At 43.6% G+C, this 26,373-nt stretch overlaps 1 protein-coding gene across 6 annotated transcripts in view; it reads right to left on the bottom strand.

Moving 5' to 3' along the window:
- Nucleotides 1–7,731: 7,731 nt before the first annotated feature.
- Klf7 (KLF transcription factor 7) overlaps nucleotides 7,732–26,373 on the bottom strand; it is a 93,016-nt gene continuing 74,374 nt past the window's right edge. For all 6 annotated transcript variants that reach the window (XM_076931790.1, XM_034498306.2, XM_076931792.1 and 3 more), the window contains 2 exons: nucleotides 20,539–20,662; nucleotides 7,732–14,037 (listed from right to left, as the gene is read on the bottom strand). In XM_076931790.1, coding sequence (XP_076787905.1) covers nucleotides 13,986–14,037; nucleotides 20,539–20,662 — 176 coding nt within the window. In that variant the 3' untranslated portion in view covers nucleotides 7,732–13,985. The remainder of the gene's footprint in view (nucleotides 14,038–20,538; nucleotides 20,663–26,373) is intronic.

The raw sequence follows: 26,373 nt of genomic DNA, 5'->3' as shown, positions 1-26,373 counted from the left end.
GAGTAATTTTCTCAGAATATGGAGAAGCCCATATTCTCCAACTATGACACATAGTCCTTCCCATACAGTAGTAGATAAAATATGGACATAGAACTAGACTTAACTCAAAATGCTTTGTTGACAGACATAATTCTACCTCTTTCTAGCATGGGTTTCCTTCAAATGCTCAGTCCTAAGTTTCTTTGGATGGTGACGAGAGACTTAAAAACATATAGGACTTCAAAGAAGATAGGGTCTCATTGGCTCCTCTGTAGTGCAGGATAGCCCAAACTGTGATCTCATACCTCAAAGAGGGTGAGTCCTATGGACTCAGTATTCTATATTCCACTTAGGGCTTTGTCAGAGCACATCTCTGTGCAGAGTATCAGAAGACAAGTGCAAACAAGATGACTAACTCAAAGCCAACAAAATGAAGACTCATATCTCCAAGGAACTGTGCCCATAGAGGTCAGGAAGGATGCAGAGATGGGATGGGCACAGGGCTCAGATAAGGGTGCCTGCTGTTGAGATTGAAGACTTGAGTTGGATCTCCAGAACCTATGTGCCTGGTGAGAACTGATTCCTAAAAGCTCTCCTGTGATCTACACACACACACACACACACACACACACACACACACACATTCAAAAACAAATGAGTAAAAAGTATAAAAGAAAGAAAAGGCCCATGGAGGTTCCATTTCATCATGTCCTCAGAGGGAGTTGTCTGTGATTTTTTTCCTTCCACAATTGCCTTCTGAAGTCACCTGAAGTAAGGGGTAAGGGAGTGTCTTCACGGTGACAGGCCCTAGAAGACTCAGCTGCAGCAACAGATGCACCAAGCTGGCAAGTCAGAGTTGCAGCTGTTCGTTAATCCATATTTTCACAGAACAAAACCAGGAAAATGTTTATAAAAATATTATTTTGTTTCGCTATCTGATCCCTTCTATATCAGTGTCTCTGACACGAGGGCACTCTGGAATGACTTGTCAGAGCCTGTTAACGACATCCTTGTCTAGCCTACAGCACTAACTCCTGGACATCGTGGTCTAAATCAAGTCTGGAATGAAACAGAAAATGGCACTTATAAAACAAATGCCGACTGAGTCTGATATGTGTAGTCACTGGCTTCCACTACAACAAACACTGCACATAGTAGGTTCTGCATACATCTAAACCAAGGTTAACAATATTTTTCATCAGTGAAATGAGCCAATTCAAGCCAAATTAAAATACATAAAGGCAGGTTTATTGGGAAGCTGCTTTTGCATACGTTCACTGCTCCCAAGGAAGAAGTCCGGGGGGAGGAAGACAGAGGGGAGGGAGAAGAGAAAGAGAGAAAGAACATGATGCATGAAAAGAGAGAGGGAAAAAAAAGCAGAGAGGGAAGGAGAGTAGATGGAGGAGATCAAAATATCTGGATTATAAAGGGAAAAGAGCTTCTGGGAGAGGGGAAGCCCAGTCACAAAGTTCAGGGTAGAGGACGGGGCACGCCAGCCATGCATGCCCTGTAACAGGTAAGGCCTGAGGGATGTTCAGAGAACCTGGAGACCAGGTCTGCTTTGGTATGTAAAATGTACACCTCAGCCATTTGTCTGAACCTCAACCGTTAATTTCTGCTTGGGAATTAATTATTTTATATAAATCAAAGCCTATCCTCCAGTGGTAGGACAGACTTCGAACTAAGTAAGGGAAGTGGCTTACATTTGGTCATGTTATAATCCTGTCTCTCTAGGACTCATGAGCTAACTACTCCATTACTATATACACTTTATTGTCTATGTACAGTAAGGAATATTGAAATCTATATGGCTGACTCATCTTACACAGCATGTCTTCTAAGTGGCAGACTCGATGCCTGGCATAACAGGACTTAATATGTGAAGATATGCTGGAGTCTGCCATGTTCTTTTCAATCTGATGACTATGCCATGAGAAATCAGGAGACTCACTAATTGCATTCATTAGTTATTACCATCCTAAATTGTGTGGAGAAACAGAGTCTCTCGAATTGGGAGATGGTGACTACAAAAGAGGAAAAGAGCATGCAAAAACACCTGAGGAAGATGGGCCGTGGCATGGGGACCATCCTGGAGAGAGATGCCCAGTGGGGGCCTTGGAACTGGTTCCCCACAGAGACAGGAGGACAGAAAGATGAGGGAGAAAGGAAAGCCAGACAAAGAGAATAAATGCAGAGAGAAAGGAAACGAACAAAAACACAGGATCCAAAGGCTGGAAGTTGGAAGTTTCCAGAATCAAAGCCGAGATTTAACTTTGCTCCATTACTTAGTAATGTTATCAGGCACTGGCTACCTTCTGCCATGAGTTCACCAGAGCACGGAAACCTGACCTGCACTTTTCATTTCTAATAGTTGAGTTCTTTGTTCAGAAAGCCTGTAAGTAACTCCCATACGTCTCAAAATAGTTTGCAGTTTTAATGCCAAGAACAAATATATTATGAAATAGCAGAAAATATGCCATTGCTGGTTTGGCTCTGGTGTTATTTAGAGTCCTCAGTGACGTGCCTTTAAATATATCCCCCGTGGCTCAGCCATCCTCAACAGTCTAGAGAGCCAGTTGACTTTCTACTCAAGAGACCAGGGTGCTGGAAGCTGTCACTTCAAAGAAGAGAATCAGGCCCATCTGCATGGTAGGGATATGCACTTGCCAAGGTTATTTATCTAGAGGTGACCCATTTCCCAGTAGCTGACCCTTGAGGTCAGCTCTGCAGACCTGGGTTCCTGAAGATTCTTCTTTTGATCACGTGGGAGACCTTACTGACAACAAACACTACTTCAGCCCCTTGATCCCCTGGTTGCCTCCTGGCCTGGCAGAAATGAGTAAAGCATAGCCTGTCTGGCTGGTTTTCCCTCCAAAGTCGGCCATTGTCTCTGTTTCTTTCACCTAAAATCTCAATATTTCTCATCATCTCTGCGCTTGAAAGGTTTTCATGTGGAAGAATAAACCCATTCATATTAATGTGTGTCCATATTAAGAATGGATAAGACAGAAAGAATTTCCTCTTTTTGGCTAGTTTAGGTTACAAAATAGGAAAGACCTTAGGCAAAAAATACAAATGTTTAATAGAACATGAAGGATCTGCAACACAATTAGAAAAGTATTTAGGAGGCTGAGTTGTGTGTCTGTGTACACATGTGGGTATGGGTACTGGCTAGCAACCAAGGAACCGTGGCATGAGGGTGAGCCCATTTTGAAAATGGGTCACCTTTTCAGACCCTGACTGATGTTGTCTATGAGTCAGGGATAAAGGGGGAGATTTTGCTATTACAGCTTCCAGGCTCCTCAATTCCCAAGCAAACAGCACACAACGTATGTGTGAAGCCACCATGAGAATGTCTTCAGAGGTGAGTCTTTTGAAGCAGGGAAAGTGAGGCACAGAATCATGCACATCTGTTTCACTAATAAGCCATAGAGGCTGAAGAGCACTGTGCCCTGAAGTAACGTCCCATCAAATCGGCCTGTATTAAATTTTCACATGCACTTATTTTAGATTCAATTTGAAATGTGCTCCAAGGAGAGGCATAGGGGCTAAACAATTGCCTAGAAAGACACGGTGCAGCAGACACTTTAGAGAACGGCAACAGACCACGTCTCTCCTGTACTAACAGCAATTGGGCACTTTAATGTAATTCAAAGATGGGTAGTTATATTTTGAGCCATTCACTTATTTCATCTATATTTTAAAAGAAAATAGTTACCAAGCCAATGATCTGGGAATGGCTTTACTTAGCACAAAACTAGAACCTAAATTTAACGCCTTAAGAAGCACATTGATTTCTGGGTGTGGTGGCACGTGCCTTTAATCCCAGCACGCTGAAGGCGGAAAGACCTCTGTGAGTTTAGGGCCAGCCTGCTCTACAGAACAAGTTTCAGGACAGCCAGGGTTACACAGAGAAACCCTGACTCAAACAGAACAGAGTAAAGCAAAACAAAACACACTAAACAAAAACAAACCAAAAGCACACTGATCTGAAGAAAATCACTAAGGAAATAATTAGCAGTGCAAAGATATCACCGGGCTCTTGAAGGTCACACTCAAATAGCTCTAGCTACAGAACCACGGCCAGGACCAGGAGAATATGGCTGCCTATTAATACCCCTGGGCTGACTTCAGTGTGCACAGAACATTCTGTAGGAACCTGAGCAAGGTGGAATTCTCTGAAGTCCACTGACTCAAGTGATATTGGTGGACTTCTCCAAGACAGTACTCTAGGTACCCTGAGGGTTACCATCTGTGATAAGTGGAGAGGAACCATGAAGATGGAACCAGGAAGATGAATCAGTGCTGCCTGGTGTGATTGGAAACAGTGAGGTAGCTCTTGGTTTCCCTAAAGCAGGGACACAGAATGTAAGTGTATTAGGTTAGGAAGCAAGGAACTAGTGGTCACCTCTATCACATGTGTAATGTGGCACCAATAAAGATCGCGGACCCTCCTTAAGCGCCAGTTTCTTTATTTATTGTTATTAGTTATTTTAACTTTCAAAGTAGTATATGTTTATTATAGAATGTGATGTTTCCAATTGGTGGACCACTCACATCATTCTAATTAGCATATCCCTTCACATACTCACCTATTTATTTATTTATTTATTTATTTATTTATTTATTGTGGTGAGAATGCTTAAAATCTATTCTGCTTGTGATTTTCAAGAGTATAAACATTTGGGACTGCAGAGATGGCTCTGCTACTAAGATAAGATGCTTGCTGTTCTTGCAGAGGGCTTGAGTTACATTCCCAGAACTTACATTAGGCCATTCACAACCACCTGCTGCAGCTCCAGAGGCTCCAATGCCCTTTTCTGGACTTCATGCAGCCTACACTCATACATGCACATACATGCATGCCCCCACCTCCACAAACAGAAAATACTAAAAACAAATCTTTAAACAAGGAATGCATTCTAGTTAACTATAGTCAGTGTGTGGTCCAATACCTCTATTGAACTTACTCCTTCCAACTGAAACTTCGTCTCCTTTGACCAACATCTCCTCCACTCAGCCCTACCCAGCCTGTTGTGGCCTTCTTCTGCTTCTGTGGATTCAACATTATAAGATTCTCTTTATAAATGACAACTCGCAGTATTTGTCTTTGAGGGTGTCCATTTTCTCTACTTAAGAGTGCAAATGGTTATATTGGTGGACAGTTTCTATTCAATCTGTACACTCTTGATATAAAGCTAGATTTAGCTTTGGGAAATCAAAAATTTTCTGAAACAGAACTATTGGCCTCTCACCCTCTTGTAGATTTTCTTTAAAAAAAAAAAAATGCCTTGGTTGTATGTATAGCTATAGCAAAATCAGATGTACTTTTTAAAGGTAATAAAATTCAAACCAGTTAATGCTGACAGTTTTTTAAATATCAGATAAAACATTGAGAGTTGGGAGCTGAAATCAGGAAATTGGCACATCATAGGTCAACCGAAGACCCATCACTTTTAGGTAGCTTCAAAATCTTATTTTAGTTAAAAATCATAATCATCTCCTCTTCTAAATCTGTAAGTGGAAGATGAGAGCTAAAATCACTAAATTATTTATCAATTCCATTGAACTCTGCTTTTTCTGAGACTTCTTAGTCCACTGTTCTCAACTGGATACATAGCCTCATATTACAGCTGCTGCATACTCAGATTCTTCACATCCAAGGAGAGCCCGGCCACCCTCTCAGACTACTGGATTCCAGTTGCAGGTTTTATTTTTATTTTTTTAATTAAGACATTCCCAGTCTCATTTTTCCGATCTGCTAGAAAAATGGCAAACAAAAACTTTGCCATACCCAAAGAGGACAAAAATCACACTCACACACACACACACACACACACACACAAAAAAAAACCAAACAAAAACCCATAAAACTACTCCATATAAAGTATAATCTTCCAGGGCCAGGCAAGCAAAGCCCATAGACTAGAGTTTTCCTCAAATTGATACTGCATAAAATGAATGCTCAAGGGCCAGCAAGATGTGTCAACAATTAAAGGTGCTTGCCAACAAGCCTAACTATCTCGAGTTCAATCTCTGGGCCAGACAACGGGGAACTGACTCCTGAAAGTTGTCCTCTAACCTCTACATACACTCCATGCTGTGTGTGTGTGCATGTGCGCATGCCCATGCCTGTACACACACATGCACACTTGTGTTCACATGGGCACTCACTCATGCACACACACAAATAAAAATGCTTTAAAAAAAAAAAAAAGAACGTTCAAAAGATTGTGAAGTGAGTAATGTATACTTCAACCTATTCTAAGCAAAATTTGTGACTATAGAGAAGGATGCTTCAGTCTTGTAGAATACTCCCTTATGTAACCATCGCGTTTCCTTATGGCACATAGATTAGATTTACTCTCTCTTGTCAGCATCCCAGCACAGTGCGGGATGTGAGCCATTTAAATGTCTAGTATAATACCTTAGCATAAACCATGGAGTAGAGGAGCAAGCCTTGGTCCAGGTAATGTTGCAAAGCTATCTTTTTCCTTTTTGCTTAGAGAAGCTTCCAGAGGGTGATTTTGGTTATGAGAATTAAATTGCTCATCTGCTGAAGCTGATGAAAAATCAGGGACTAAGGAATTCCACAGCTCTACTGGGCCACCCCTCACCGGGTCAAGTTGCCACCTTTCACCCTGCTCAGAAGTGATAGCTGAGAATTCAACTTTCAAAAGCATTTCTCTGGCTCCAAACACCTAGTTTCCCTCACTGGTCTTTGAAATGGAAAAACAGTCATCACCCTCTTGGCAGCTCCCAGCCCACTCCTCACGCTCACTGCCCAGGCAGCACCGCCTGCTCTTGTAGCAGCTTCAGTTCCTGTAGCCATGGTTCCTAATGTGGACATTTACTGATGGTTTTCTTCAGGTTTATGTGACTAGGGATAGAAGGTTTTAGCCATCATATCCATTTTAGAAACCCTGGAGCAGGAGAAGAACCGCCCTCCCCCCCCCCCCCAGGAGCTGTGTGTCCCCTGGGACAGTGTTTATTGTTGCTTCCAGTTAATAATACTGCTTACCCCTGGAGACTGGCAGGCGAGGGATGCTGGAGCCTCTGCGTTCCTTCCTACCTTGATGCGCCTTCTAAAGCCCAGCACAGAATCGATGTTAGTAATAGGCTCTTTCTTCTGAGAATTCTCTCAGATCTCTCCTCTCTTTTGCTTCTTGGGGTGCTTGTATCTGTTCATTCTCTGTGGAGGCACCTGAGATTTCCTGGCCTGCTTGGTCACTTCCTGCCCTTTCTTACCCACTTTTGCTTGTACATCCTCCCTCCTCCTTACCCCAGGGATTCCCTCAACCCTTCTCCTGCCATGCCTCCTTCACAAACCGCTTCAAATGATCCTTTCTAAACACACTCCTGGTTAATACCAGCACAGAGCAAACTGCCCCTTTTCCCTCATCAAATAACATGCTTTCAATAAGCCTCGCCCAGCTCCCTAAACAAATACCATTCCATAATCGACCTCATTCTAAAATATTGCTTTTCATAACCTCTAACCACTTGCTGTTTCTCCTTTAATTCACTGAAACCATGAAAAGCACACAGACACACTCAGGCGTGTGTGTCCACATAAACTCGCACACATATGTGCCCATGTACACATTGCCAGAGAAAAATGACATTTTTTGCCTCCCCTTCCAGAGGGGAAAAAAAAGTTGTTTGAAGAACATAAGGAGCCATTTGTTGTCTATTTGAGAACTTTTTTTTTTTACCCCTAGTGAAATGAGCTGAGGGGAATACAGTGAACCATTCCAAGGCCAAACACATTCTACTGTTTATTACACATATTACATTCTTAAATAAAAATGCGTCACATAACATTTTTGCATAGATATCTTACAATATACCAATTTAAAAAAGAATTATGAAACAGACCAGTAACAAAAATAAATTTTTTCTTCATTAATAATTTTGTAACATTAACATACCACCATCATATAATACAAATAATAGTTTTAAATCTTAAGACTTTTGTACAGCAAAAAAACTTGACAAAGTAATATATTTATATATATATATAAAAAGCTTAAAAAAAATAAAATGTCAAAAAAAGGCATAACCGAGGGCTATAAGACTGGGTACTTCTGTGATATATTATAAATACCAGAGAAGGCCTGAGAGAATGTGACAGGGAGGTGGGGGGAGAGGAGGGGCTGGGAGCAGGTCTTTCCAAACACACTTGTTAGACACATCCGGCAAAACGAAAATGTATAGTGCAAAATTAAATTTCTTCCAGCAACTGTGAAGAGGATAATAAAGAGTAGAAAGAAAAGTCATGGTGGCTGGGGAGTCTGTGTTGAGAGCAGGAAGAGGGATGGAGTGCAGGGGGAGGGGGAGAGGATTGGGGGGTAGTGTGGTGGTCGGAGGGAAGGAGGGGAGGCTCCAAAAACATTAAACATTTAGTTTGCCTCTGTGTTAGCAAGGAGATCTTGGCCCTAACAGGTGTATCTTTCCTCCCTGGAATGAAGCAGAAGTGAAAATGGAAAAATCAAACTGTCTGAGCTTGGGTTAGGAAATGCATGCTGGGATAAAAAAAAAAAAAAAAAAAAAAAGGCCAATGAGCCCCCAAATCTTTAGGACCTCGGTTTACAGAAATTACTCTGCCTCTGGTCCCAAAGGCTAGGACTGAAATGTCCCCTATCCCCACCCACTGCCCCTCCCCTGTATGTGGAATTAACTCCCAGTGGTGTGGTTTTTTATATACTGGCATTATAAGCATCCATTCCCCCCAAAAGAGATTAGGCACTGGTGGCTACCCCTCTTATACCTCAGTAGCCTGTTTTCCTTCTGTGAAGGTACAGTAGGTACGTATGCACACCCATGCAGGTGTGTGCATACACACCACCCTCATTATTCTGACGTGGGGTCCTTTGTATGGCAGTAGACAGAAGCTGGGGTCAAAGCAATTACGATTCCAAAGCTCACAGTTGAAAAAAAAATCGTATAAACGGTCCCCAACCAAGAACACATCAACCTTCCCTCATGACCACAGAGAGGAAGCCCTGTTTGAAAAAGAGCATCTTGTTTGGGATATTTGCTAAGTGACGGCTTTGATCTCACTCCCACTGTGCATACCTGTTTCCCGAGGACTTACACAAAAATGCAGAACACCTGAAGAATACAGTACTATATTGGAAAGATGCTCATAAGAAAGTTAATTGCAGCTTAGCCATCCCCTTTCTGGGATCTTTTAGAGAAACCAAGAAAGGAGATTTAAGTGTTAAAAACAAGAAACCCTGAAGCTCAGGCATTAGTCATGAGACACCACATTTCACAGGAGCAGGTTTTGCTTCCTTTGACATAGTTCTGTTGTCCATCTCAAGCGCTTCCAAAGATCCTCGAAGAGAAAAACAGGCCATCAGGAAGGCAGCAATGGACACTCAGGCTGGGCCCTCCGGTTCCAAATTAAGCATCACCTTGTTTCCCGAAACGAAACGCAACCCAGACACTCAGAACCAGGTATCCTCCTGCCCCCAACGTCTGCCACTTCTAAAAACATTTGAGGGAAAAGTTCTCATGAATTTATTTCAGCCAAGTCCTACTTACTGAATTTCCACTTGGGCAATATTCTAGGTGCAAGATTTTAGCCAGATGTGAGGTCTTTTGTTTGTATTTGAAGGGAGAAAAAGCAGACAGATTTCTGGAGTCGACTGGGTTGTTCACACTCCCTTCCTCTCTCCGTCTGAAGTAACACATGCAGAAGAGGAGATATAACTAGTCCCCACTTTTACGTTATGAAGTGACTTCCACAGAGAAAAATCACCCAGGACCATGAAAAATAATCACTCTGGCAAACTGTTTCTTTGGGCTTTCCCGGGGGATGCAGAAGCGGAGGCTGCAGGCAGGACAGTTCTGAATGCTTGAGTAAATCAAACCCCCCTCCCCATTTGTTTTTTCCTTGGATGCAAATAGACACAGATCATTTGGAAGCATATCCCAAATTCAAGTCCCTAAATAAACTCTTCTCTAATTTCAAAGAAGATTTAAAAATAAAAGATAAAGTTTAAAAAAAACCCTAGGAATCCATTCTGCTCATCAGACATGAGGTTGGCTCTCTTTTTACCCTGTTATCATCAGGCGATCAAAGATGGAAAAGGGTAGAGGTACGAGTGGGGAGGCGACAACAGGGAGAGAGGGGAGTGGTTGAAGGGCTTTGGGAAGGAAACTGAATGGACAGGAAAATGGCCAGCATGAAGGTCATTTGGGGGTCTCCAATATTTTTACAAAAATGCAGCTTTATCATGGAATCCAAACATCTCTTTTTTTTCTGGACAAAGTACTCATCCACACAGGCATGAAGCTGGGCCAGTAAGCTGACAGTGGGACAGGAGACCAGGAGCAAGGAGCAGCATTATAATGCCAGGTCTCCACATCCCTGAAGGTCACGTGGAGGAGAAAGAGGCGTAACTTGAAGTAAAGAAAATCGCCAGTGGCTTAGAACCGTATCTTCTACACAGCCAACTCTGGACCCTGGATAGAATGCTCAAGAGGACAGCCTATGCCACATTATGCCAGGCTTGCCCTTCCAAATCTGGGATCCCCTTGGAATGTTAGGAGGTAATGTCTTAAATCGTGAAAGGGATTTCATGTTTCAAATATCCATGACACCATTCTAGATACCCAGTCCTCTTGGGAGCAAAGTAGACGTTGAGGTTATTTCTTGAAAAACCTGCTCCCTCCAGAGGCTTCAAACAACCACCTCTGCAGTTGAGAAGGAATAGATGGAGGTCATGTCACAAACCTATTTCTAAAATGTCCAAGGGCTGCCCACCCCAAGCTGAGGACTGGTTATCCTCCACAGGTGTTCACTGGGGCTAGAGAAGAACAGATTCAAAGCCATTCGCTTAGCACCCACCAAATTCTCAAGCCAATTCCCACAGTCAACAAAGGACTCTGAAGCAAGCAAGCACCATCATGGTATCTCAGTGCACCCTGCTCCAAGAGAGGTCAGGAGCAGATCACAAAGACCTCACTGATACAAAGAGAAATTACCAAACGTTTCAGACACCAAAGAGGACCAAGGGGCCTTTGTTCTGCCACATTCAAATGAAACCACAGATGGCGAGAGGACGAACAGCAACGATTACTCTTTTGCATTTCTTTCTTTTTTTTTTCTTTTTTCTTTTTTTTTTTTTTTTAATAGAGCCTTGCATTGGTCAGTACAAAAAAAAAAATTAAATTAAGTACTATAAACCTTAGTAATGACATTTTGAGAGCAAGAGCAGCTCCAGCCTGGGAGAGAACATCTGTAAATCTGTAAATGGCAGCCATGGCTTAATGCCATCCCTGGCGTGTGCGTGCATTCATGCTGGACACTGACTGCTACAGAAGGGGGAAAAGAAACAAACCAACAGAATTTGGGCAGTCTAAAGTTTCATCTAGTGCACTGACTGGAGGCGCTACAGTTCAATACAGTTGAGGTTCAAGGTCCTCACACATCATTCATCCAAAACGGATGCAGCACACATTCAAATAGACTCCCATGGTTTGCCCTGATGGCCTGGCTGCAGAATGCACTCAACTGCAGTGGAGAGTGAGATTGTCAGCAAGCAGTGCTCCAGAACAGTTTCTAAGCCATGTCCACGTTTAAATCTTTGGAATAAATCAGATTTCTTTTTTCTTTAATACCCTCCAACTAACATATACATAATCGCTTCTGGCAAATGGAGAGTGTGTGTGAGAGTGTGTGTGTGAGTGTGAGTGTGTGTGTCTGTCTGTCTGTCTCTGTGTGTGTGTGTGTGTGTGTGTGTGTGTGTATACAATGGTTTCTTTTCTTTTTTCTTTTTTGGTCTAAATTGGAAAAAAAAAAAGTAAAACAAAAATGAAATTTCTAAAGGCTAGACCTCGAAATGCCCCAAATGTCCAACTGGAAGCCATAGCATTTGTGACAAAGTGGTCCCTTTACCCTCAGACAAGAAGACTCAACATTTCAGTAAAACCAAAGCTGTAGAAAGCTGAGAACCCAAGTGCCAAGGATCTTGAAGGTTGCTGTCGTATGTGTTTGTGTTGCTTATATTATTATTATTTCCTTTAAAAAGACTTCAGTTTTGCATCCCAAATATGTATGGGCGGCATTTTAACAGTCAGTGGATAAAACAGTCAGAGGAGGGCAGGAGGGAGCCAGCTGGTATGAAGGAGCAGCAACCATGTACGGACCAAATGCCATTTTTGTTTGTTAGACGTGTCTTGAAGGGATGGTCCCAGAATATACAAAATATACAATCTGCCTTAATACCCACCCCGCTTGCTTGCATAGGCCAGTTAATGGTCCTAACGGCAGTCTTTGGAGTTTAGGCCAGTGCCAGCTAGCTAAGAATTCGGGAAGATAGAAACCAACATTGGATGTGTGTGTGATATGCAAGTGAGCAATATAAATCCCTTGGAGTCGGCTTTCAGGGTAAATATGAGGCCTCTGTTGATCCTGGGTGCTCTGGGTCACAAGCCATGGTGGGCCTAGCCAAAAAGAACCAGTCCCCCCCGCCCTCCAAAGGAAGTCCCCCTACATCCCTAGAGACATTCTAAGAGAGACACCTCCACCCTTTCCTTAATGGACAACCTTCATTCCCACAACGGCATTTGGAAGTATGTATTTAACAAGTGGGTACCATGATCTCAGTGGGTGAGGGAAGGGATGGGATGATGTTTTGTGAAGCCTCTAGACTTGGGAGCCATCCGCAGATTCCCCTACTCCTGGAAAGACTGATATTTTTGGCTTTTTGTCAGGTCATAACCCAGAGTTAGATTAAATAGGCAGCTGCCCTTTGAGACTAGCGAGATCTATGCTGTAACTGGTTATAGAGTAGCAATGCCCGCACGGTAGCTGCTCACTGTGAGCTGAGGTCATCACGCCTCAAGGAGGAATGAAAGAACTCTGATGTCCCATCTGATTGGCTGTTTCGAGAGCTAGACATCCAGGTGCCGAGAGTGTCCTGGAGAGTTTTAGTCCATGGAGAAAATATAAAACATTTAAGCTTCCAAATAAGCTTTTTTTTTTTTTTTCAAGTTTTCATTAGCAAAAATCAGAGAGATTTAAAAAGAAAAAATATCTAGCACTGGCAAGAAGGTGAGGTTCAAGGGGTGTACTGTGATTTATCATCAAGGACTTTATTCTCTTGGCCACTTTGCAGTCATGCTAGAAGTTTCCAGAATCCCTAGTGCATATGATGTGCGAGAGTCAAAAAAAGTAAGAAAAGAAAACTCCTCCCTCGAGAGTAAAGTCTAGAGAGATGCAGGCCAGAAAGGTGTAAGGTGTAAGTCCACAGTCTGCCGCCGCTAAGGCCGTTGGTAGCAATTCAAAAGATCTCAATGGTCCTGAGAAGAACCAAAACCAACCGACAGTTCTGTGAGGAAGTCTGACGTACGGAATAGTAGGACTTTTCACACACAAAGGACAAATAAACCAGGAGTTTAAGTTTGGCTACCAAACTGCAATTTGGTTTTCTAGGTCAATCTCCCCCAACTACTTAAAAAGAAATATTAGTGCTACACATATGCAACCATAAGATGTTGGATTCTCTTATCACGTTGCACTGAGAAGTAAGTTATGTAAGCCTCTAGGACTGCCGGCCACCATGGAGACATACATCTGTTTGCTTTGTTCTTCCATTGGCAACAGCGGGAAGTAATCCAGAAGCGCTGGAGTCAGCAGCCAGTGCTCACTGAGTTCACCTGGCTTCCTTCTTCCTTGTCTTCTACCATCTGGCTAGGGCAAGGCATAAGAAATAGACGTATATACTTTAAATATAGTTGAGTGCATGACAGTGGGTATGTGTGTGGGTCTGTGTGTGAGAGGGTGTGTGTACGTGTGCGTGTACATGTATGTACACAGAGGTTTGTAAGCGAGAACTTTCTTCTGCGAGGCAGTGCTCCTCGTCTGAAGTCCAGCCCTCTGCCTCACGGCATTTCCTTCTGACATCGGCTGCTGCCATGGCAACTCTGGCCTTTGCGGTGTTTTGTTCTTGTTGTTGTTTGCTTTTGTTTGTTTTTTGTAAATTTTGTTTTGTTTAGATATGTCTCTTCATATGGAGAGCAAGATGATCAGACCTGGAGAAACACCTAGAACGATAAATAACAAGCATGTTAGAGAGAGCTGGCTACTTCTCACACTTCACTGAATGATCAGTTTTAAAGAGAGACAGCACCGGTAAGTTATGGAGAAATGAGGAAGGGTGTCGGAGGAGGCAGCTCGGTTAGACTGCTTTAATTCAAACCCCAGCTCTTCCAAGAGCTGTGTGGCTGACAGGGACGTTCACGACACTGTCTCATAAGTTCCTTTTAAGGATTAGGCAAGATAAATATTAGAATATTATGTCACAGAGAGTAAGATGTCAATACATGGTAACTGCTATGATTATAACTATAATTATCTAAGAAGGAACAAAATGTGGAAGTGCTCTCTAAACACACAGCATGCTCATGCACTGTATATACAATAATGAATAATTGGCCTGTATCACCAGCTAGTGGAACACTGATGTTTCAATGCTCAGATTGCAGTCTCAAGCTTTACAATGAAAGCCTAGGGGTGTACGGCCTGTGATTCCAGGTCCACACAGGCACAATATATGTGCATCGAGGCCAAGAATGGAGAGTGGTGTTCATAGGCTGAGTGTGTTATAGTATGTAGGCGCTATGCTGGGATATCTCCAACACTATACTGGTGACATCTCTGTGGTGAGTCAGTCAGTATGTGTGTGTGTGCATCTGTCTGTCTGTCTGTCTGTCTGTCTGTCTGTCTGATTTGGTGCATGTTAAAGAGCTGAGTTGAGGCTACATAGGTGGAGAGTCATGGAATACAGTCTGGGGCTGAGGCTCATGGACTAACACTTGGGGCTTAAGTTCCACAACCGAGCACCTTCCTTGGCAGATGTCATGGTCATCTTCCTTCCTCTTTACTCTGATAGTAGACACATGATAGTCTCTTGGGTAAAAACCCTTTCATGTTCTCAGTAGTATAAAGCTGACCTTCCTTCTAAAGTGAAAGCCATGGCGGCAGTGGTTGCTAAGCAACAGTCACATGACCCACAGAGGCCAAAGAAAGGTGGTTCTACCTATGGCTGCTGAAATTACTGGAAGAGAGGCATGCTCCTTCTACTGGGAATGCTAAATTGTTGTGAGGTGAGCTCAGAGCTGCTAGCTGTGCCCATACTGCTGCTGTGGAAAACCCTGATGGAGAAGTAAGTGTGCAAAGGAAAGAATCCGGATGGTATCTGGGAACTTGGGTTTAGCCAACCTTAAAGACAAACTGAATTCCATTCCTAATAGTTATTGGAGCTAATAATCTAAGGTAATAAGTAACCTTTTACGCTGACATCAGTCTAAGGCAGGTTTCTGCATCTTACCAATAACAGTGTGAGCATTTCCATGTTCTAACAGTATGCAATATCAGGTTCTGGCCAAAGTACCAGTTGTAACACATGTAAAGCAACCAACATCCATGGGTCTGGGCTGTATGCTCTCTTTCCTTATGCTAGCCCTTGCCTTGCCTATAACAACATTCCTAGGCATCCCTGTAGCCCGAGATACCTCCACCATGCAAAATCCTTGCTAGGACATTAGCAAGCTACCCATTCAGGTTTGCAGAGTTTCCTGTCCAAAGCAAGACTTCCCTGTGTTTGCTCACTCTTAAACAAACAAATCACAAATCCACTCTGTTCCCTGACCCCATACTCTCCGCACCCTCTGTTTATGCCCATTCCTTAAATAGGTACATGTGTACAACAGGACCCCAAGAGATGACGAGAAAAAAAGACAAAGAGATGATGGAAAACTTATGGAATGGGAAAATTACAGCAGAACAATCTACTCCATTGATCTCCCGAATAACAGCCCCAGCAGCTTATTTTGGCCCTTACTTTGGAGTGAACGAGTTATCTGGACAATGCCTATGAAATAACTGAAACAGATCTGATGTACTATAAAATAGTGATGTTAGCTAAACAGTCTGCGGGGAATTCAGCTTTGAACTTGCACAATTCTGTACTGTCACGGGGCCCGCTGTCTTGTTCTCTTCCCTTCTCTCCATCCCTCCCCTCCCCCCATCTTTGCCTTTTCTAGCATCTAGAGGCTGCCCACACCATTTCTGGAAACTCCAACTCTCTATCATCAAAGCAGAATCCTTAAAAACAGTGGGGGTTGAGAGAGGCAGAGCAGCCTGTGTGATGGAGGCCTGGAGAATCCCACAGTGAGTGTGGGAAGCCTCTAGCCCAGCAGTTCTCAACCTGTGGGCTGCAACTCTTTCTCAGGGGTCACCTGTGGCCACCAGTGAACACAGATATTTGCATTAGGATTCATAACTATATCAAAATTATAGTTATAAAGTAGGATGAAAATAATTTTACGGGCGGGGGTCACCACAACATGAGGAACTGTATCAAAGGGTTGCAGCATTGAGAAGCTTGAGAACCACTACTCTAGACCCTGGAAAAAAGGTAATAGACTCTAGACCCTAAAACCCCTAGAATAGGAGGCAGGCTACCAACACCTTGACCATAGTCTAGGGAAAGGGACTTATGTTGAATTGGAAACTATAGACAGTCAAGAGAATGATTTTGTAATGTAAACTGTTGTCACTGGTTGCTATGGCAGCAACCCAGAGGATCAGTGGTCAGAGTGGGGTTAGGATCTGAGAAAAATCAAGAGAACAGGTATTTGGAATCCTGTCTGTCTCTTGAGTATGTGGAGATTTGAACTGGTGTGATAAGGAGAGGCCCTGGCAGAGGGTTAAGTCCCTTTACTTTACATTTTAGGTCCTGGGAACACGTCCCTGATGGACATTATTCACCCAGTCACATGTGTTCAGTTTTTCCTCTGCTCTACTACGGCAGGACATCTAGCCATATATGCTCAACTATCTGCCCTTCTTCTGCAATATTTTTCAGGAAAAAAAAAAAAGCCAAGCTCTTTAGCATGGTATGATATACAAGCTGCATGCCAACTGACCTAAACAGGCGTCTTCATTTGCTCAAATTCCAGGAAATGCTTGATATTTAGACTTAGAACAGATTCCCCACCAGCAAGATTTCCACTCAAATTCAATATACAGGGTTAGGTACTTAGTTGAGATTAATTTGTATTTATCAATTTATACTTACTGAGCTCGGCAGAGAAACAGGAAAGAGTAGTAGGTAAGCTGGGCATCTAGAAGTGCAGAATCCAATCATTTTACGGGTACCAGACCCCAGCAAGCATTCATAATAACCCAAAAGCCTATGGACCTTACACGACAAGGTTGTCAGCGATTGTGATTGCTATGTTACAGAGGACTAGTCATGCCCATTGGTGTTCTCTTGCTTATCGTCTGGACCCTTTGAAGTCAAATGTGTTATTAAACCAACTACAATCCACTAGGGGACTAAGAGGCTAAGGCCCAGCTAATACTTTTTAGCACCTAACAGTGTACTGCTATAAGTACTGAACACTCCTACTCAACTATCCAAGACCTTGTCTGACTACCTTAGTAATAGTTCCATCCGGATCCTAACAGCCTTCTTAGAAGAAGGCTTTCCTGCATGTTCCCTGGAGAAGAAGTAGGGCCCAATACACCACCACCAGTAGCCTCATGCTCTCTGGGCTGTGAAAGACCCATCCTTCTGGAGCTGCATCAATTGGTGAGCTACAGTAGGTTCTGTCTGATGGCTGGGATATGATGGATATGAGGATACACTGTAATCACCTCACTGGTTTTCCCTCCAGCCTGAACCTGAAGCCTGAGTGTCTTGAGGCCAGGCAGGGAAAGTATGTAATGCAATGAGCCAAGCATAACGAACCCCGAACACCCTGGACTGTTTCTTTACATTTGTTGAAGAGATTGCCAAACATAGAGACACTGACTGGGACACCCTGAGGAAAGCTGCTGTCCTCTGCACCAAGTATGCAAAAATAGCACTCTCTGTAAGAGGAAATAATATAGAAAGTAGAATACTAGACAACAAACGACTTGCTCTCAGGTTGAACAGGCAATAGGGAGAGGTGGGGATAGGAGAAAAGCAATCATCACAATATGTGACAGCTATTCAGCTCCAGTGACAGCCATCTGGGAATGTAAGCCTACAATGGTCAGATGCAATTGTTCTAGATAAAACTATAAATACAGATCTGTTTTATATGCGACATTTAACAATCTTCAGCGTGAGCGAGGAAAACAAATATAATTACTTCAATGTGTTTTTAAAACTTGCACACATAAAGTAAAAGCATAAATTATACATGGTATATGTTTACGAAAAGGAAGAGTAAACCTAGTGGGGGTGGGCTGACTGCTCACACTGCTCACATGCCTAGCCCTCTGCATTTACACCAAGAGAAGCCAACAGGGAACAGGCTCCTGCTACCAGGTACAGACATCCTTAGTTTCGACAGGTCAAAGTCACGTAAGGAAAGGCAGCTTCCCATCACTGCAGGCCTTCCTTTCATCTGCTCTGGGGCCTCACGACAGTTCTCAGACCTGTCTATTCTTAGCATCCTACACAGTAAAATGAGAGGTACTACCTGTCATAAGACGCTAGTGAGTTCCAACCCTCATTTCTGAGGTTGGAAATGGACTCCTGACACAGGGCATGGGACTCTAGTAGACTCACAATGTCCCAGGGTATCACTTTACAGAATTTGCACCACCAGTACGGCACATTCCATCTGCAAAGACCACAGTGTGTTCTGCTAGGAAAGCAAAGCAAATGACTAACCAGATGACCCATCGCTGCTATTTCCTTCACACCAAACAGGCTTGGAATATTTTTCCACATCACCCACATGAGTGGGAGACTGCTAATGTATCGGCTGCTTGTCGTTAGCAATTCCTCAGTGTGTTGAAATGGCAATTTCTTAGTCAGTGCTCACTCTCCAAAACATACAATCTCTGAGCCTCAACACCCTTCAGAGATAGGTGCCTTATGTAGGTATCTCCAACCACCACACTGTGACAACTCAGAGAGAACTCATCTTTATCCTGGGTGATACAGTGGAAAGCTCTTCTGCAAAGGCCTGTGGGCAGACTCAACAGCTAAAGCTTCTTTATTAGCCAAGGCTGGGAATGACTGAACCAGGGACATGGGAGATGGAAGTTGAAGAGATTGCCAAACATAGAGACACTGACTGGGACACCCTGAGGAAAGCTGCTGTCCTCTGCACATTCCAGAGCCCTTCTAGGAAATGGGGTGGCCATGGAACCAGGGCTGTGTTCCTGGGTAGCAGAAGGAGCTGCTCTCCCGGCAGCAGAAGACAATAGCTGTGAGAGACACATTTCCTTCAGCCTGGGGGGAGGTTATCTCTGCTCTCCAGGAGCCACAGGCTCTTTATTTAGTTCTCAGAGGATGGAGATAAGAGAAAAATAGCCTCTTCAGGAAGAATGGGGGAGGAAAACCAGAATTGTCCTTTATATGCATCCCAAAAGAACACCAGGCCAACTTGGCTGAGTGGTTTTGGACATCCTCACCCTATGCTCCAAGCAAGCAAACCCTCAGAGGAAGGCCTGGCCATGGGAGGTGCAGGTGTGGAGCAGAGGGACTGGGAGAGGCAGGAAGTGAGGAAGATCTCATTTCCTTCCAAGGACAGCCAGGCCTCTGTGAACATCCTGCTTCCCCCCTCCTGCCATCCTGCAAGCTGCTGTCCAAGCTGAGGGGACCCTGAGGCTTTCAAGGGCTTTATTGCATTAGAAGCAGTTTTCTCATCATAACCGAGACCTTTAGTATTGCATTAAAAAGATGGTTAATTTTCTTAAGCTTCCTTTTAAACACAGAAATAGGATTAGAAGGATAACACGCTCAGATGCAAGCCCATTATTTGATTATGTCTGAACCTAATCCTGCCTTCACCTTGGCCTGCAGAGTCTCCATTTTGGGGTTTATCGGCTGATAATGCCAGGGCTGTCAGATACTATTACTTGGGTACTATCTGTTGCTACGTGATCCTTCGACTATCAAATACTGAAGGTTTGGAATTGAATTACGGGATGAGTTTGCAGAGTACTGCCATCTTTGGACTTTTGAGCATGTCTTCAACAAGGAAGGAATGATCCAGATGTCTAAAGAATAGGCCCATTTCCAATAACGCTTCAGAAAAAAACCTTCGAAATCGGACTTTCTCCCATTAACCAAACTTTTTCTTCTTTTCATGTGAAAGATGAACAAAGGTGGTGGATGATAATAAAAAGGCCAGAGGAGGCAACTTCTAGTGCCTTTTTCAATATGCTGTTCACTCTCTGCCTCATCATCTACCTGTGTGAGGAACAGAGTCTTGTTTGTATGTAGTAACCAGTGCTGGTTCAAACCCAGCACTGAGTAAATGCTATTAAAGTGCTGAGACAAACACCTCAACCTCCTGGAACCTGTGTTCCTTCCAGTAAATGTGACTGGGTATAATCTAATGGAGAACCTGAAATTTTATTACATAGGAGAATGCATCTTCTCACCCTTTCAAGCAGTAGAGGTGTAAAAGGTATTGCCAGGCCCATGGAGCTGGGTGCAAGACAGGCCTGTTACTAGACCCAGACCACACATACAGACCCCAACCTACTGCACTATCGCCCTCCTTAGTCCAGTAGCTCCTAAGTCGCCTTACCTGTCGCAGTGGTTACACTTAAAGGGCTTTGCACCTGTGTGTTTCCTGTAGTGCCTTGTGAGCTCATCACTCCGTGCAAAACGCCACTCGCATCCTTCCCATGAGCACTTGTAAGGCTTCTCACCTGCAGAAGACACGGAAGGACCATGGTCAGTAAGGAAGGATCTATGCCTGATGGGTTCCGCTACTCAGTGGCTAGTCTCAGCGAACAGCTTCTCAGATCATTTTTGGTGGACTACATTCTCTAACATAGAACATTACTTAAAAAAAAAAAAAAAGCCTCCCGGTGCAGTGTTTCTTTTGTCTCTTTCCTTTTTTTTTTTTAACCTTCAAACCATTTCAGTTCCCAGAGTTGGGGCACTTCCTTCAACTGGTGAGGGATCAATTTTTATTTATTTTCTATTCCCCGGAGCACTCCAAGCCCCATGGTCTAAGCAGAAAGGAAATTGCTATTTTCATCTGAACCACAAATGCTTCTAATTCTATTTTTCTCAAGAACCTCCAGTAACTTACCACTTCGGTCTTTTTTGTCTCTCCCTGCCCCCTCCTCTTCTACCACAAACCATAGCCAAGGACCTAAGTGCTGAGACAAACACCTCAGCCTCCTGGAACCTGTGTTCCTTCCAGTAAATGTGACTGGATGAACGGACAACAGGACCATAACCAAGAGGGAGTAAGACAAAATCACTTCCTGACTCCCAGCATTCATGGGGAAACTGCCCAGAGGTTCTCATGACTCAGTGGCTCTTCTAGAGTGTTCATACTGGATAGTAATATACGTTGTTGCAAAAATATTTTAGAAGTCAATTTGTAGAGCAAGTTTTAGCCGCAGGGAAGCTGCTGAGAAATATGAAATCCGAGCACTGGTGCTCAAGTGACCTTTTCATAGGATACAGACGAAGGATACGTACAAAAAAGTGCACGACTTTTTTTTTTTTTTTTTTTTTTTTAAACCCAGCACATCTGTCACCAAACAGGACAAATATTTACCCTTCCAACTATATGGTGAGCTTGTCCTAATTAAGTAGAATGATAATGTTTAAAGACCCATGAAATCATGAAGTGGAGTCCCTGCCCCCAAAAGACAGATGAGCAAAATGGTTTAGGGTCCAAAAGCCAACCTTCCTGGGGTCCTACAGGCAAGGCTGGTTAACCTTGGGTGACTGTCTAACCTTGGGTAAGTTAACAGAGCTTTCTATGCTTCTGTTTTCTCAAGGATAACAATAGTGCGTGCCCCTAAAAGGTTTGGAAAGATTAACAATGTGGCTATAAATTACATATTAATTAGAAACAGTAGCTAGCACACGGGAGACTCATAGAATCAGTAAATATTATAAAGTATGTAATTTGAAGTCTAGGGAGATTGGCTCACTAAAGTGCTTCATGCATAAACATGGGCACATGAATATAAAATATAAGAATATATACCCAGCACCCATGTAAAAGAGCTGGGTACAGCTATGCACACCTGGAATCCTGGCACCAAAGAAGTGAAACAAGCAGGTTCCTGGAGTTCACAAGCCAGCCAGCCAGTCTGTTTAGCCAAGCTGGTGAGCTCTAGGTCCAGTGAGAGATCCTATCTCAAATCTAAAGGGGAGAGGAACTGAAAAAGACACCTGATGTTGGCCTCTGGCCTCCACATTCGTGAACACACATCTATACATGCACCTGCACGCACACACAGACACAGCTACAAGAACACAGACATGCATATGTATATACACATACATAGCTCTATCTCTCTCCCTCCCCTCCCAACTTCAGGCTACAGGGATGGCACATCCAAAGTACTACATATGGACCCATCTTTCTCCATTTCCAACAGCTACATCTCCACCACATAACCTTAAGAAGACATTACCCAGACACTGTATTTGGCATATTTTTTTCCTGTATTTTCTCCCCTTTAAACTTGATTACAAAGCATCCATAATTCCCCATTTGTATCACCTAGAATCAAGTCTAACACTCTTGAAATTCTTACTTTACTAAATTGGTACCTCAGTGAACCCACTGCTCTGCAAGATCCAGTACAGAAGAGGAGGCAGACATGAATTTCTTTCAAAGGAAACCAAGAATACATAGAGTACTAGAAGGAAAGATTCGGTTTTTGGAAACTCTCTCTCTGTCTCTCTCTCTCTCTCTCTCTCTCTCTCTCTCTCTCTCTGTGTGTGTGTGTGTGTGTGTGTGTGTCTCTGAGTGTGTCTGTGTGTGAGTGTGTCTGTCTGTGTGTGTGTTTGTGAGTCTCTCTCTCTCTCTCTCTCCCTCTCTCCCTGTGTGTGTGTGTGTGTATAACACCAACCAGTACTGGGTTCATCTAAATGCTAGCTTCTTGATGTACCTGATGGGAAAAGAGATGTTCCCTCAACCTGGGTGTGACTTAGCTTGACTTCATTATTCTGTACCTTTCTCTCTCCAATGGGAGTGAACTTATTAGTAACCCTGTGACTTTGAAATAAGCTATGGTGCATACAACAGGCACCTACTGAATAGACAATGAACCTCAATTCCTCCCCCAATTACCCAATTCCTGTGTTTGCATGAGCTGCTGGGGTGCAGGGGGAGGGCGTTGTGGGCGGGGAGACCTCATCAGATGTCAAAAACACTGAGAGCTCATGGCTCCAGAGGGCCAAGGCTGGAGTCAGTGTCTCAGCTTAAATACTGAGAAACGAAGACAGTTCAAAGTTCTAATAGCTCTTTAGTATGTGGGTAGAGAAAAGACCAAAGCGCTCTTCAGGAATGTTCAGAATGAGAGGAACACCATAGGAAAAGCAAGACACCCGGTGCCCTGTATGAAAGCCTGGTGGGCATGGTACTTAATGCCATGAATTGCTCACATGGCTTTGTTCTTTCACATGGAGATCTGATACAAAAATAAATATAGAATTATGAACAAGGGCCCTGAATGGCCAGAAATTAAAAATGCCTTCCAGTCCCAAAGACATTCAAACAACAACAACAACAACACCGTCTAGAGACTGGAGTTTCCTAGTACTAAGTCACAACAAAGAACTGAGGGAACACCATGGGCTCCCACAGCAATAAGCTGGTATTTTTTGCTCCAGATCAGCCTCACACTGGAACTGGCTGGTCCAGCATAGTAATCATGTAGTGAAGGGTCCAGAAAGGACAGAAGCACGTGGCACTTTTTAAACTGTTTTCTTTCTTAAACAGATAACACTGAAGTTTTAGTCATTTTCCCTAAAATACCAAAGCCGTCTGCACACAGCAGCTATCCTGTGTAGAAGGAGTTCTGAGTCCTGGTGGCTGTGACACTTATGTCACAGGGCAGAGTGGGAGAGCAGGAGGCCTGATGTGGCTCAGGGTCCATTCTCCCAGCACTGTCTGCTATGGTCAGGCACTGTGTGGAACAGTGCAGGAGGCGGGCCCCTTTGTGACTGACATCGTAGACACAAAGTTATGTTAGGGTGAGTCACTAGGCTGATTGGTTTTTGTTTTTTCCTAAAGTCTAATCAGTTTACCTTCAAGTTACCAGTTTTGCAAATACTCATTAATGAAGACATTTAAATAATCATGAGAGAATGAGAGAATTTAGCAAAACAAAGGATCCGTGTCAGAACAACATAGAGTTCAGAGGTCAGTGGAGCAGAAAAGACAAATGGAGTTGGGACTATGCCTCCCCATTCAGGAGCAGGGGACTTAGGCTGCAGTACTTCTGCATTCTGTGCCAGATGCTTAAGTTGGTCTGTGCATGTGAGATGGGTTTGTAAAATTCTTGTTAGCATTTCCATCACGGCCCAGACTGCTTCTCCATAGACCCCCCCCCACCTCCCCACTAGGTCTGAGGTGGGGACACACTGATACCTACAAGGCACTAGTTCCTATCCTATGAGTCTACCTGCAGGAAAATTTGCTCACTCACTCAAAAGGTTTAATCTTCTTTCTTTATAAAGGGATTTCCCTGTTTGAAAAATAAAATTTAATGAGAGAGAAGGAAAAAAGGTAGGAAAGGGAGAAAGAGGAATTGAAGTCAGGAAGAAGGTAGGAGGAGGGGTGGGAGAGAGGGGGGACAGCAGAGGAGAGAGGGAAGGAGAAGAGGGAGAAAGGGGTGGGAGGGGAAGGAAGAGAGGGGAGAGGCATACGATGAAGGAGGGGGGAAAGAGAGAGAAGAGGATGGAGAAAGGAGAAGGGAAGGAGGAACAATGGGAAAAGAGAGATGGGGTGGTGGCTGCTCAATTGTAAGTGGAACAGCTTAAGCTGTTACTCAGTTCTTTTCCCCACCCGACCTTCTCCTCCACTCTGCCTTCTTGTCCATAGCAGACACTCCTCCAGGATACAAAAATGAAGCACACAAAATGGCTATACCATTCAGCTTGCTGCAACCCAAGAGTGAGCAAAAATGTCCAAGACAAGGGCATTTGAGGCAGGCAGATTAAGGGACACATAAAGCATGAGGTCAGGAGTCCCCAGTGGATCGATCACACAGTGGATACAGGTGTTTGCATTACAGAGATGGCTCTGTGCCCTGCTATGCGCCCAGCTCACAGTGCAGGAAGGAGAGCACTCTTCAGAACCCCCAGATTTCACACTGAATATCAAGAACCACTTTGCCTGCCTAGCAATCACCTCAAGAAACTTGTTTCCCTGGGGGAGACATGCCACCTCAGAGGTAATTTACAGCTGGGTGAGGGCTCTTAAGGAGAGGTAAGGGTGCCTGAGAAACACAACTGACATTTATCAAGGCTGAATTACAGAAGAATTCACGCACTTCCACAAAATGGATCTGAAATGGAGGATGCTCTAAACCAGCGTGGTGTTCCCCCTGCGCCTCACAGGATCACTCTCCCTAAACTGATCCGCAGATGTGACCCTTCAAACAACACCGTGGCTTTCTGGCCGCGCACCCCCAAACATATGTAGATTTATTCATGAGTTAGATAAATATACTGAAGTGCTACTATGTTAGGATATTGTAAAGCCTATATTCAATAGAGCAATTAAAAAGAATGAGGGCAAATTAAATATAAATAAAGCCATACATTATTCTTCTTGCATTCAAAATGATTGTAAATTAAATATAAATAGAAGTTATGCATTTTTCCTCTTGCACTTGAAAAGACGGAGTTGCACCGCCCACCTTCTGAGGCCAGGGTCCCTGAGGGTAAAGGGAAGCAGCTGCTTCAGCCCCATGCCACTGCTTGGCTTGCCCTCTTGGCCCCTACAGTTGATTCTTCTTACAGTAGTCACAGAAACCTTTGACAGTACAAATCACAGCATGCGCCTCTTTCAGGGTACCTTGACATATTATAAATCCATACAATTGGCTTGACATTCTGTGGTGGATTTTGTTTTAAGCATTTGGATTCTGCTTTACGAATCTGTAAACCTTATTTTGAGGGCTAGGGAGATAGCTCAGTAGGTAAAGTACTCTCCATAAAAGCATGAGTCTCGAATCCCAGGACCCTCGTGAAAATCCAGGCATTGTGGCACATATCTCTAATCTCAGAGCTGGGTGGGTGGAGTCAGGATACCTGAAACTCACCGGCCAGGCAGCCTAGCAAAATCAGGGAGCTCTATGTTCAGTAAGAGACTCTCTCTTACAAGACTCTCTCTTACAAATGAGGTAGAGAGTAACTGAAGAAGATAGCCAATACTCCACTCCACATGTATACACGCACATGTGCATGCAGTCTAACACACACAAACACACACACAATTTTTTTGTGAAAGGTGGCAATAAACTACACCAGGCTACCAAAAACATGCTCACCTTAAAAATGATTAAAACGAAATTCAAGTGTATGAAGGATCCCTATCACTCTCAGAATAAAAGCCCCAAGCCTACAAGCAGTAGATAATGCAGTCAGTATGACC

This window comes from Arvicanthis niloticus, chromosome 3, assembly GCF_011762505.2.
Source record: "Arvicanthis niloticus isolate mArvNil1 chromosome 3, mArvNil1.pat.X, whole genome shotgun sequence".
Taxonomy (NCBI): domain Eukaryota; kingdom Metazoa; phylum Chordata; class Mammalia; order Rodentia; family Muridae; genus Arvicanthis; species Arvicanthis niloticus.
This window is presented reverse-complemented; position numbering and strand designations above follow the sequence as displayed.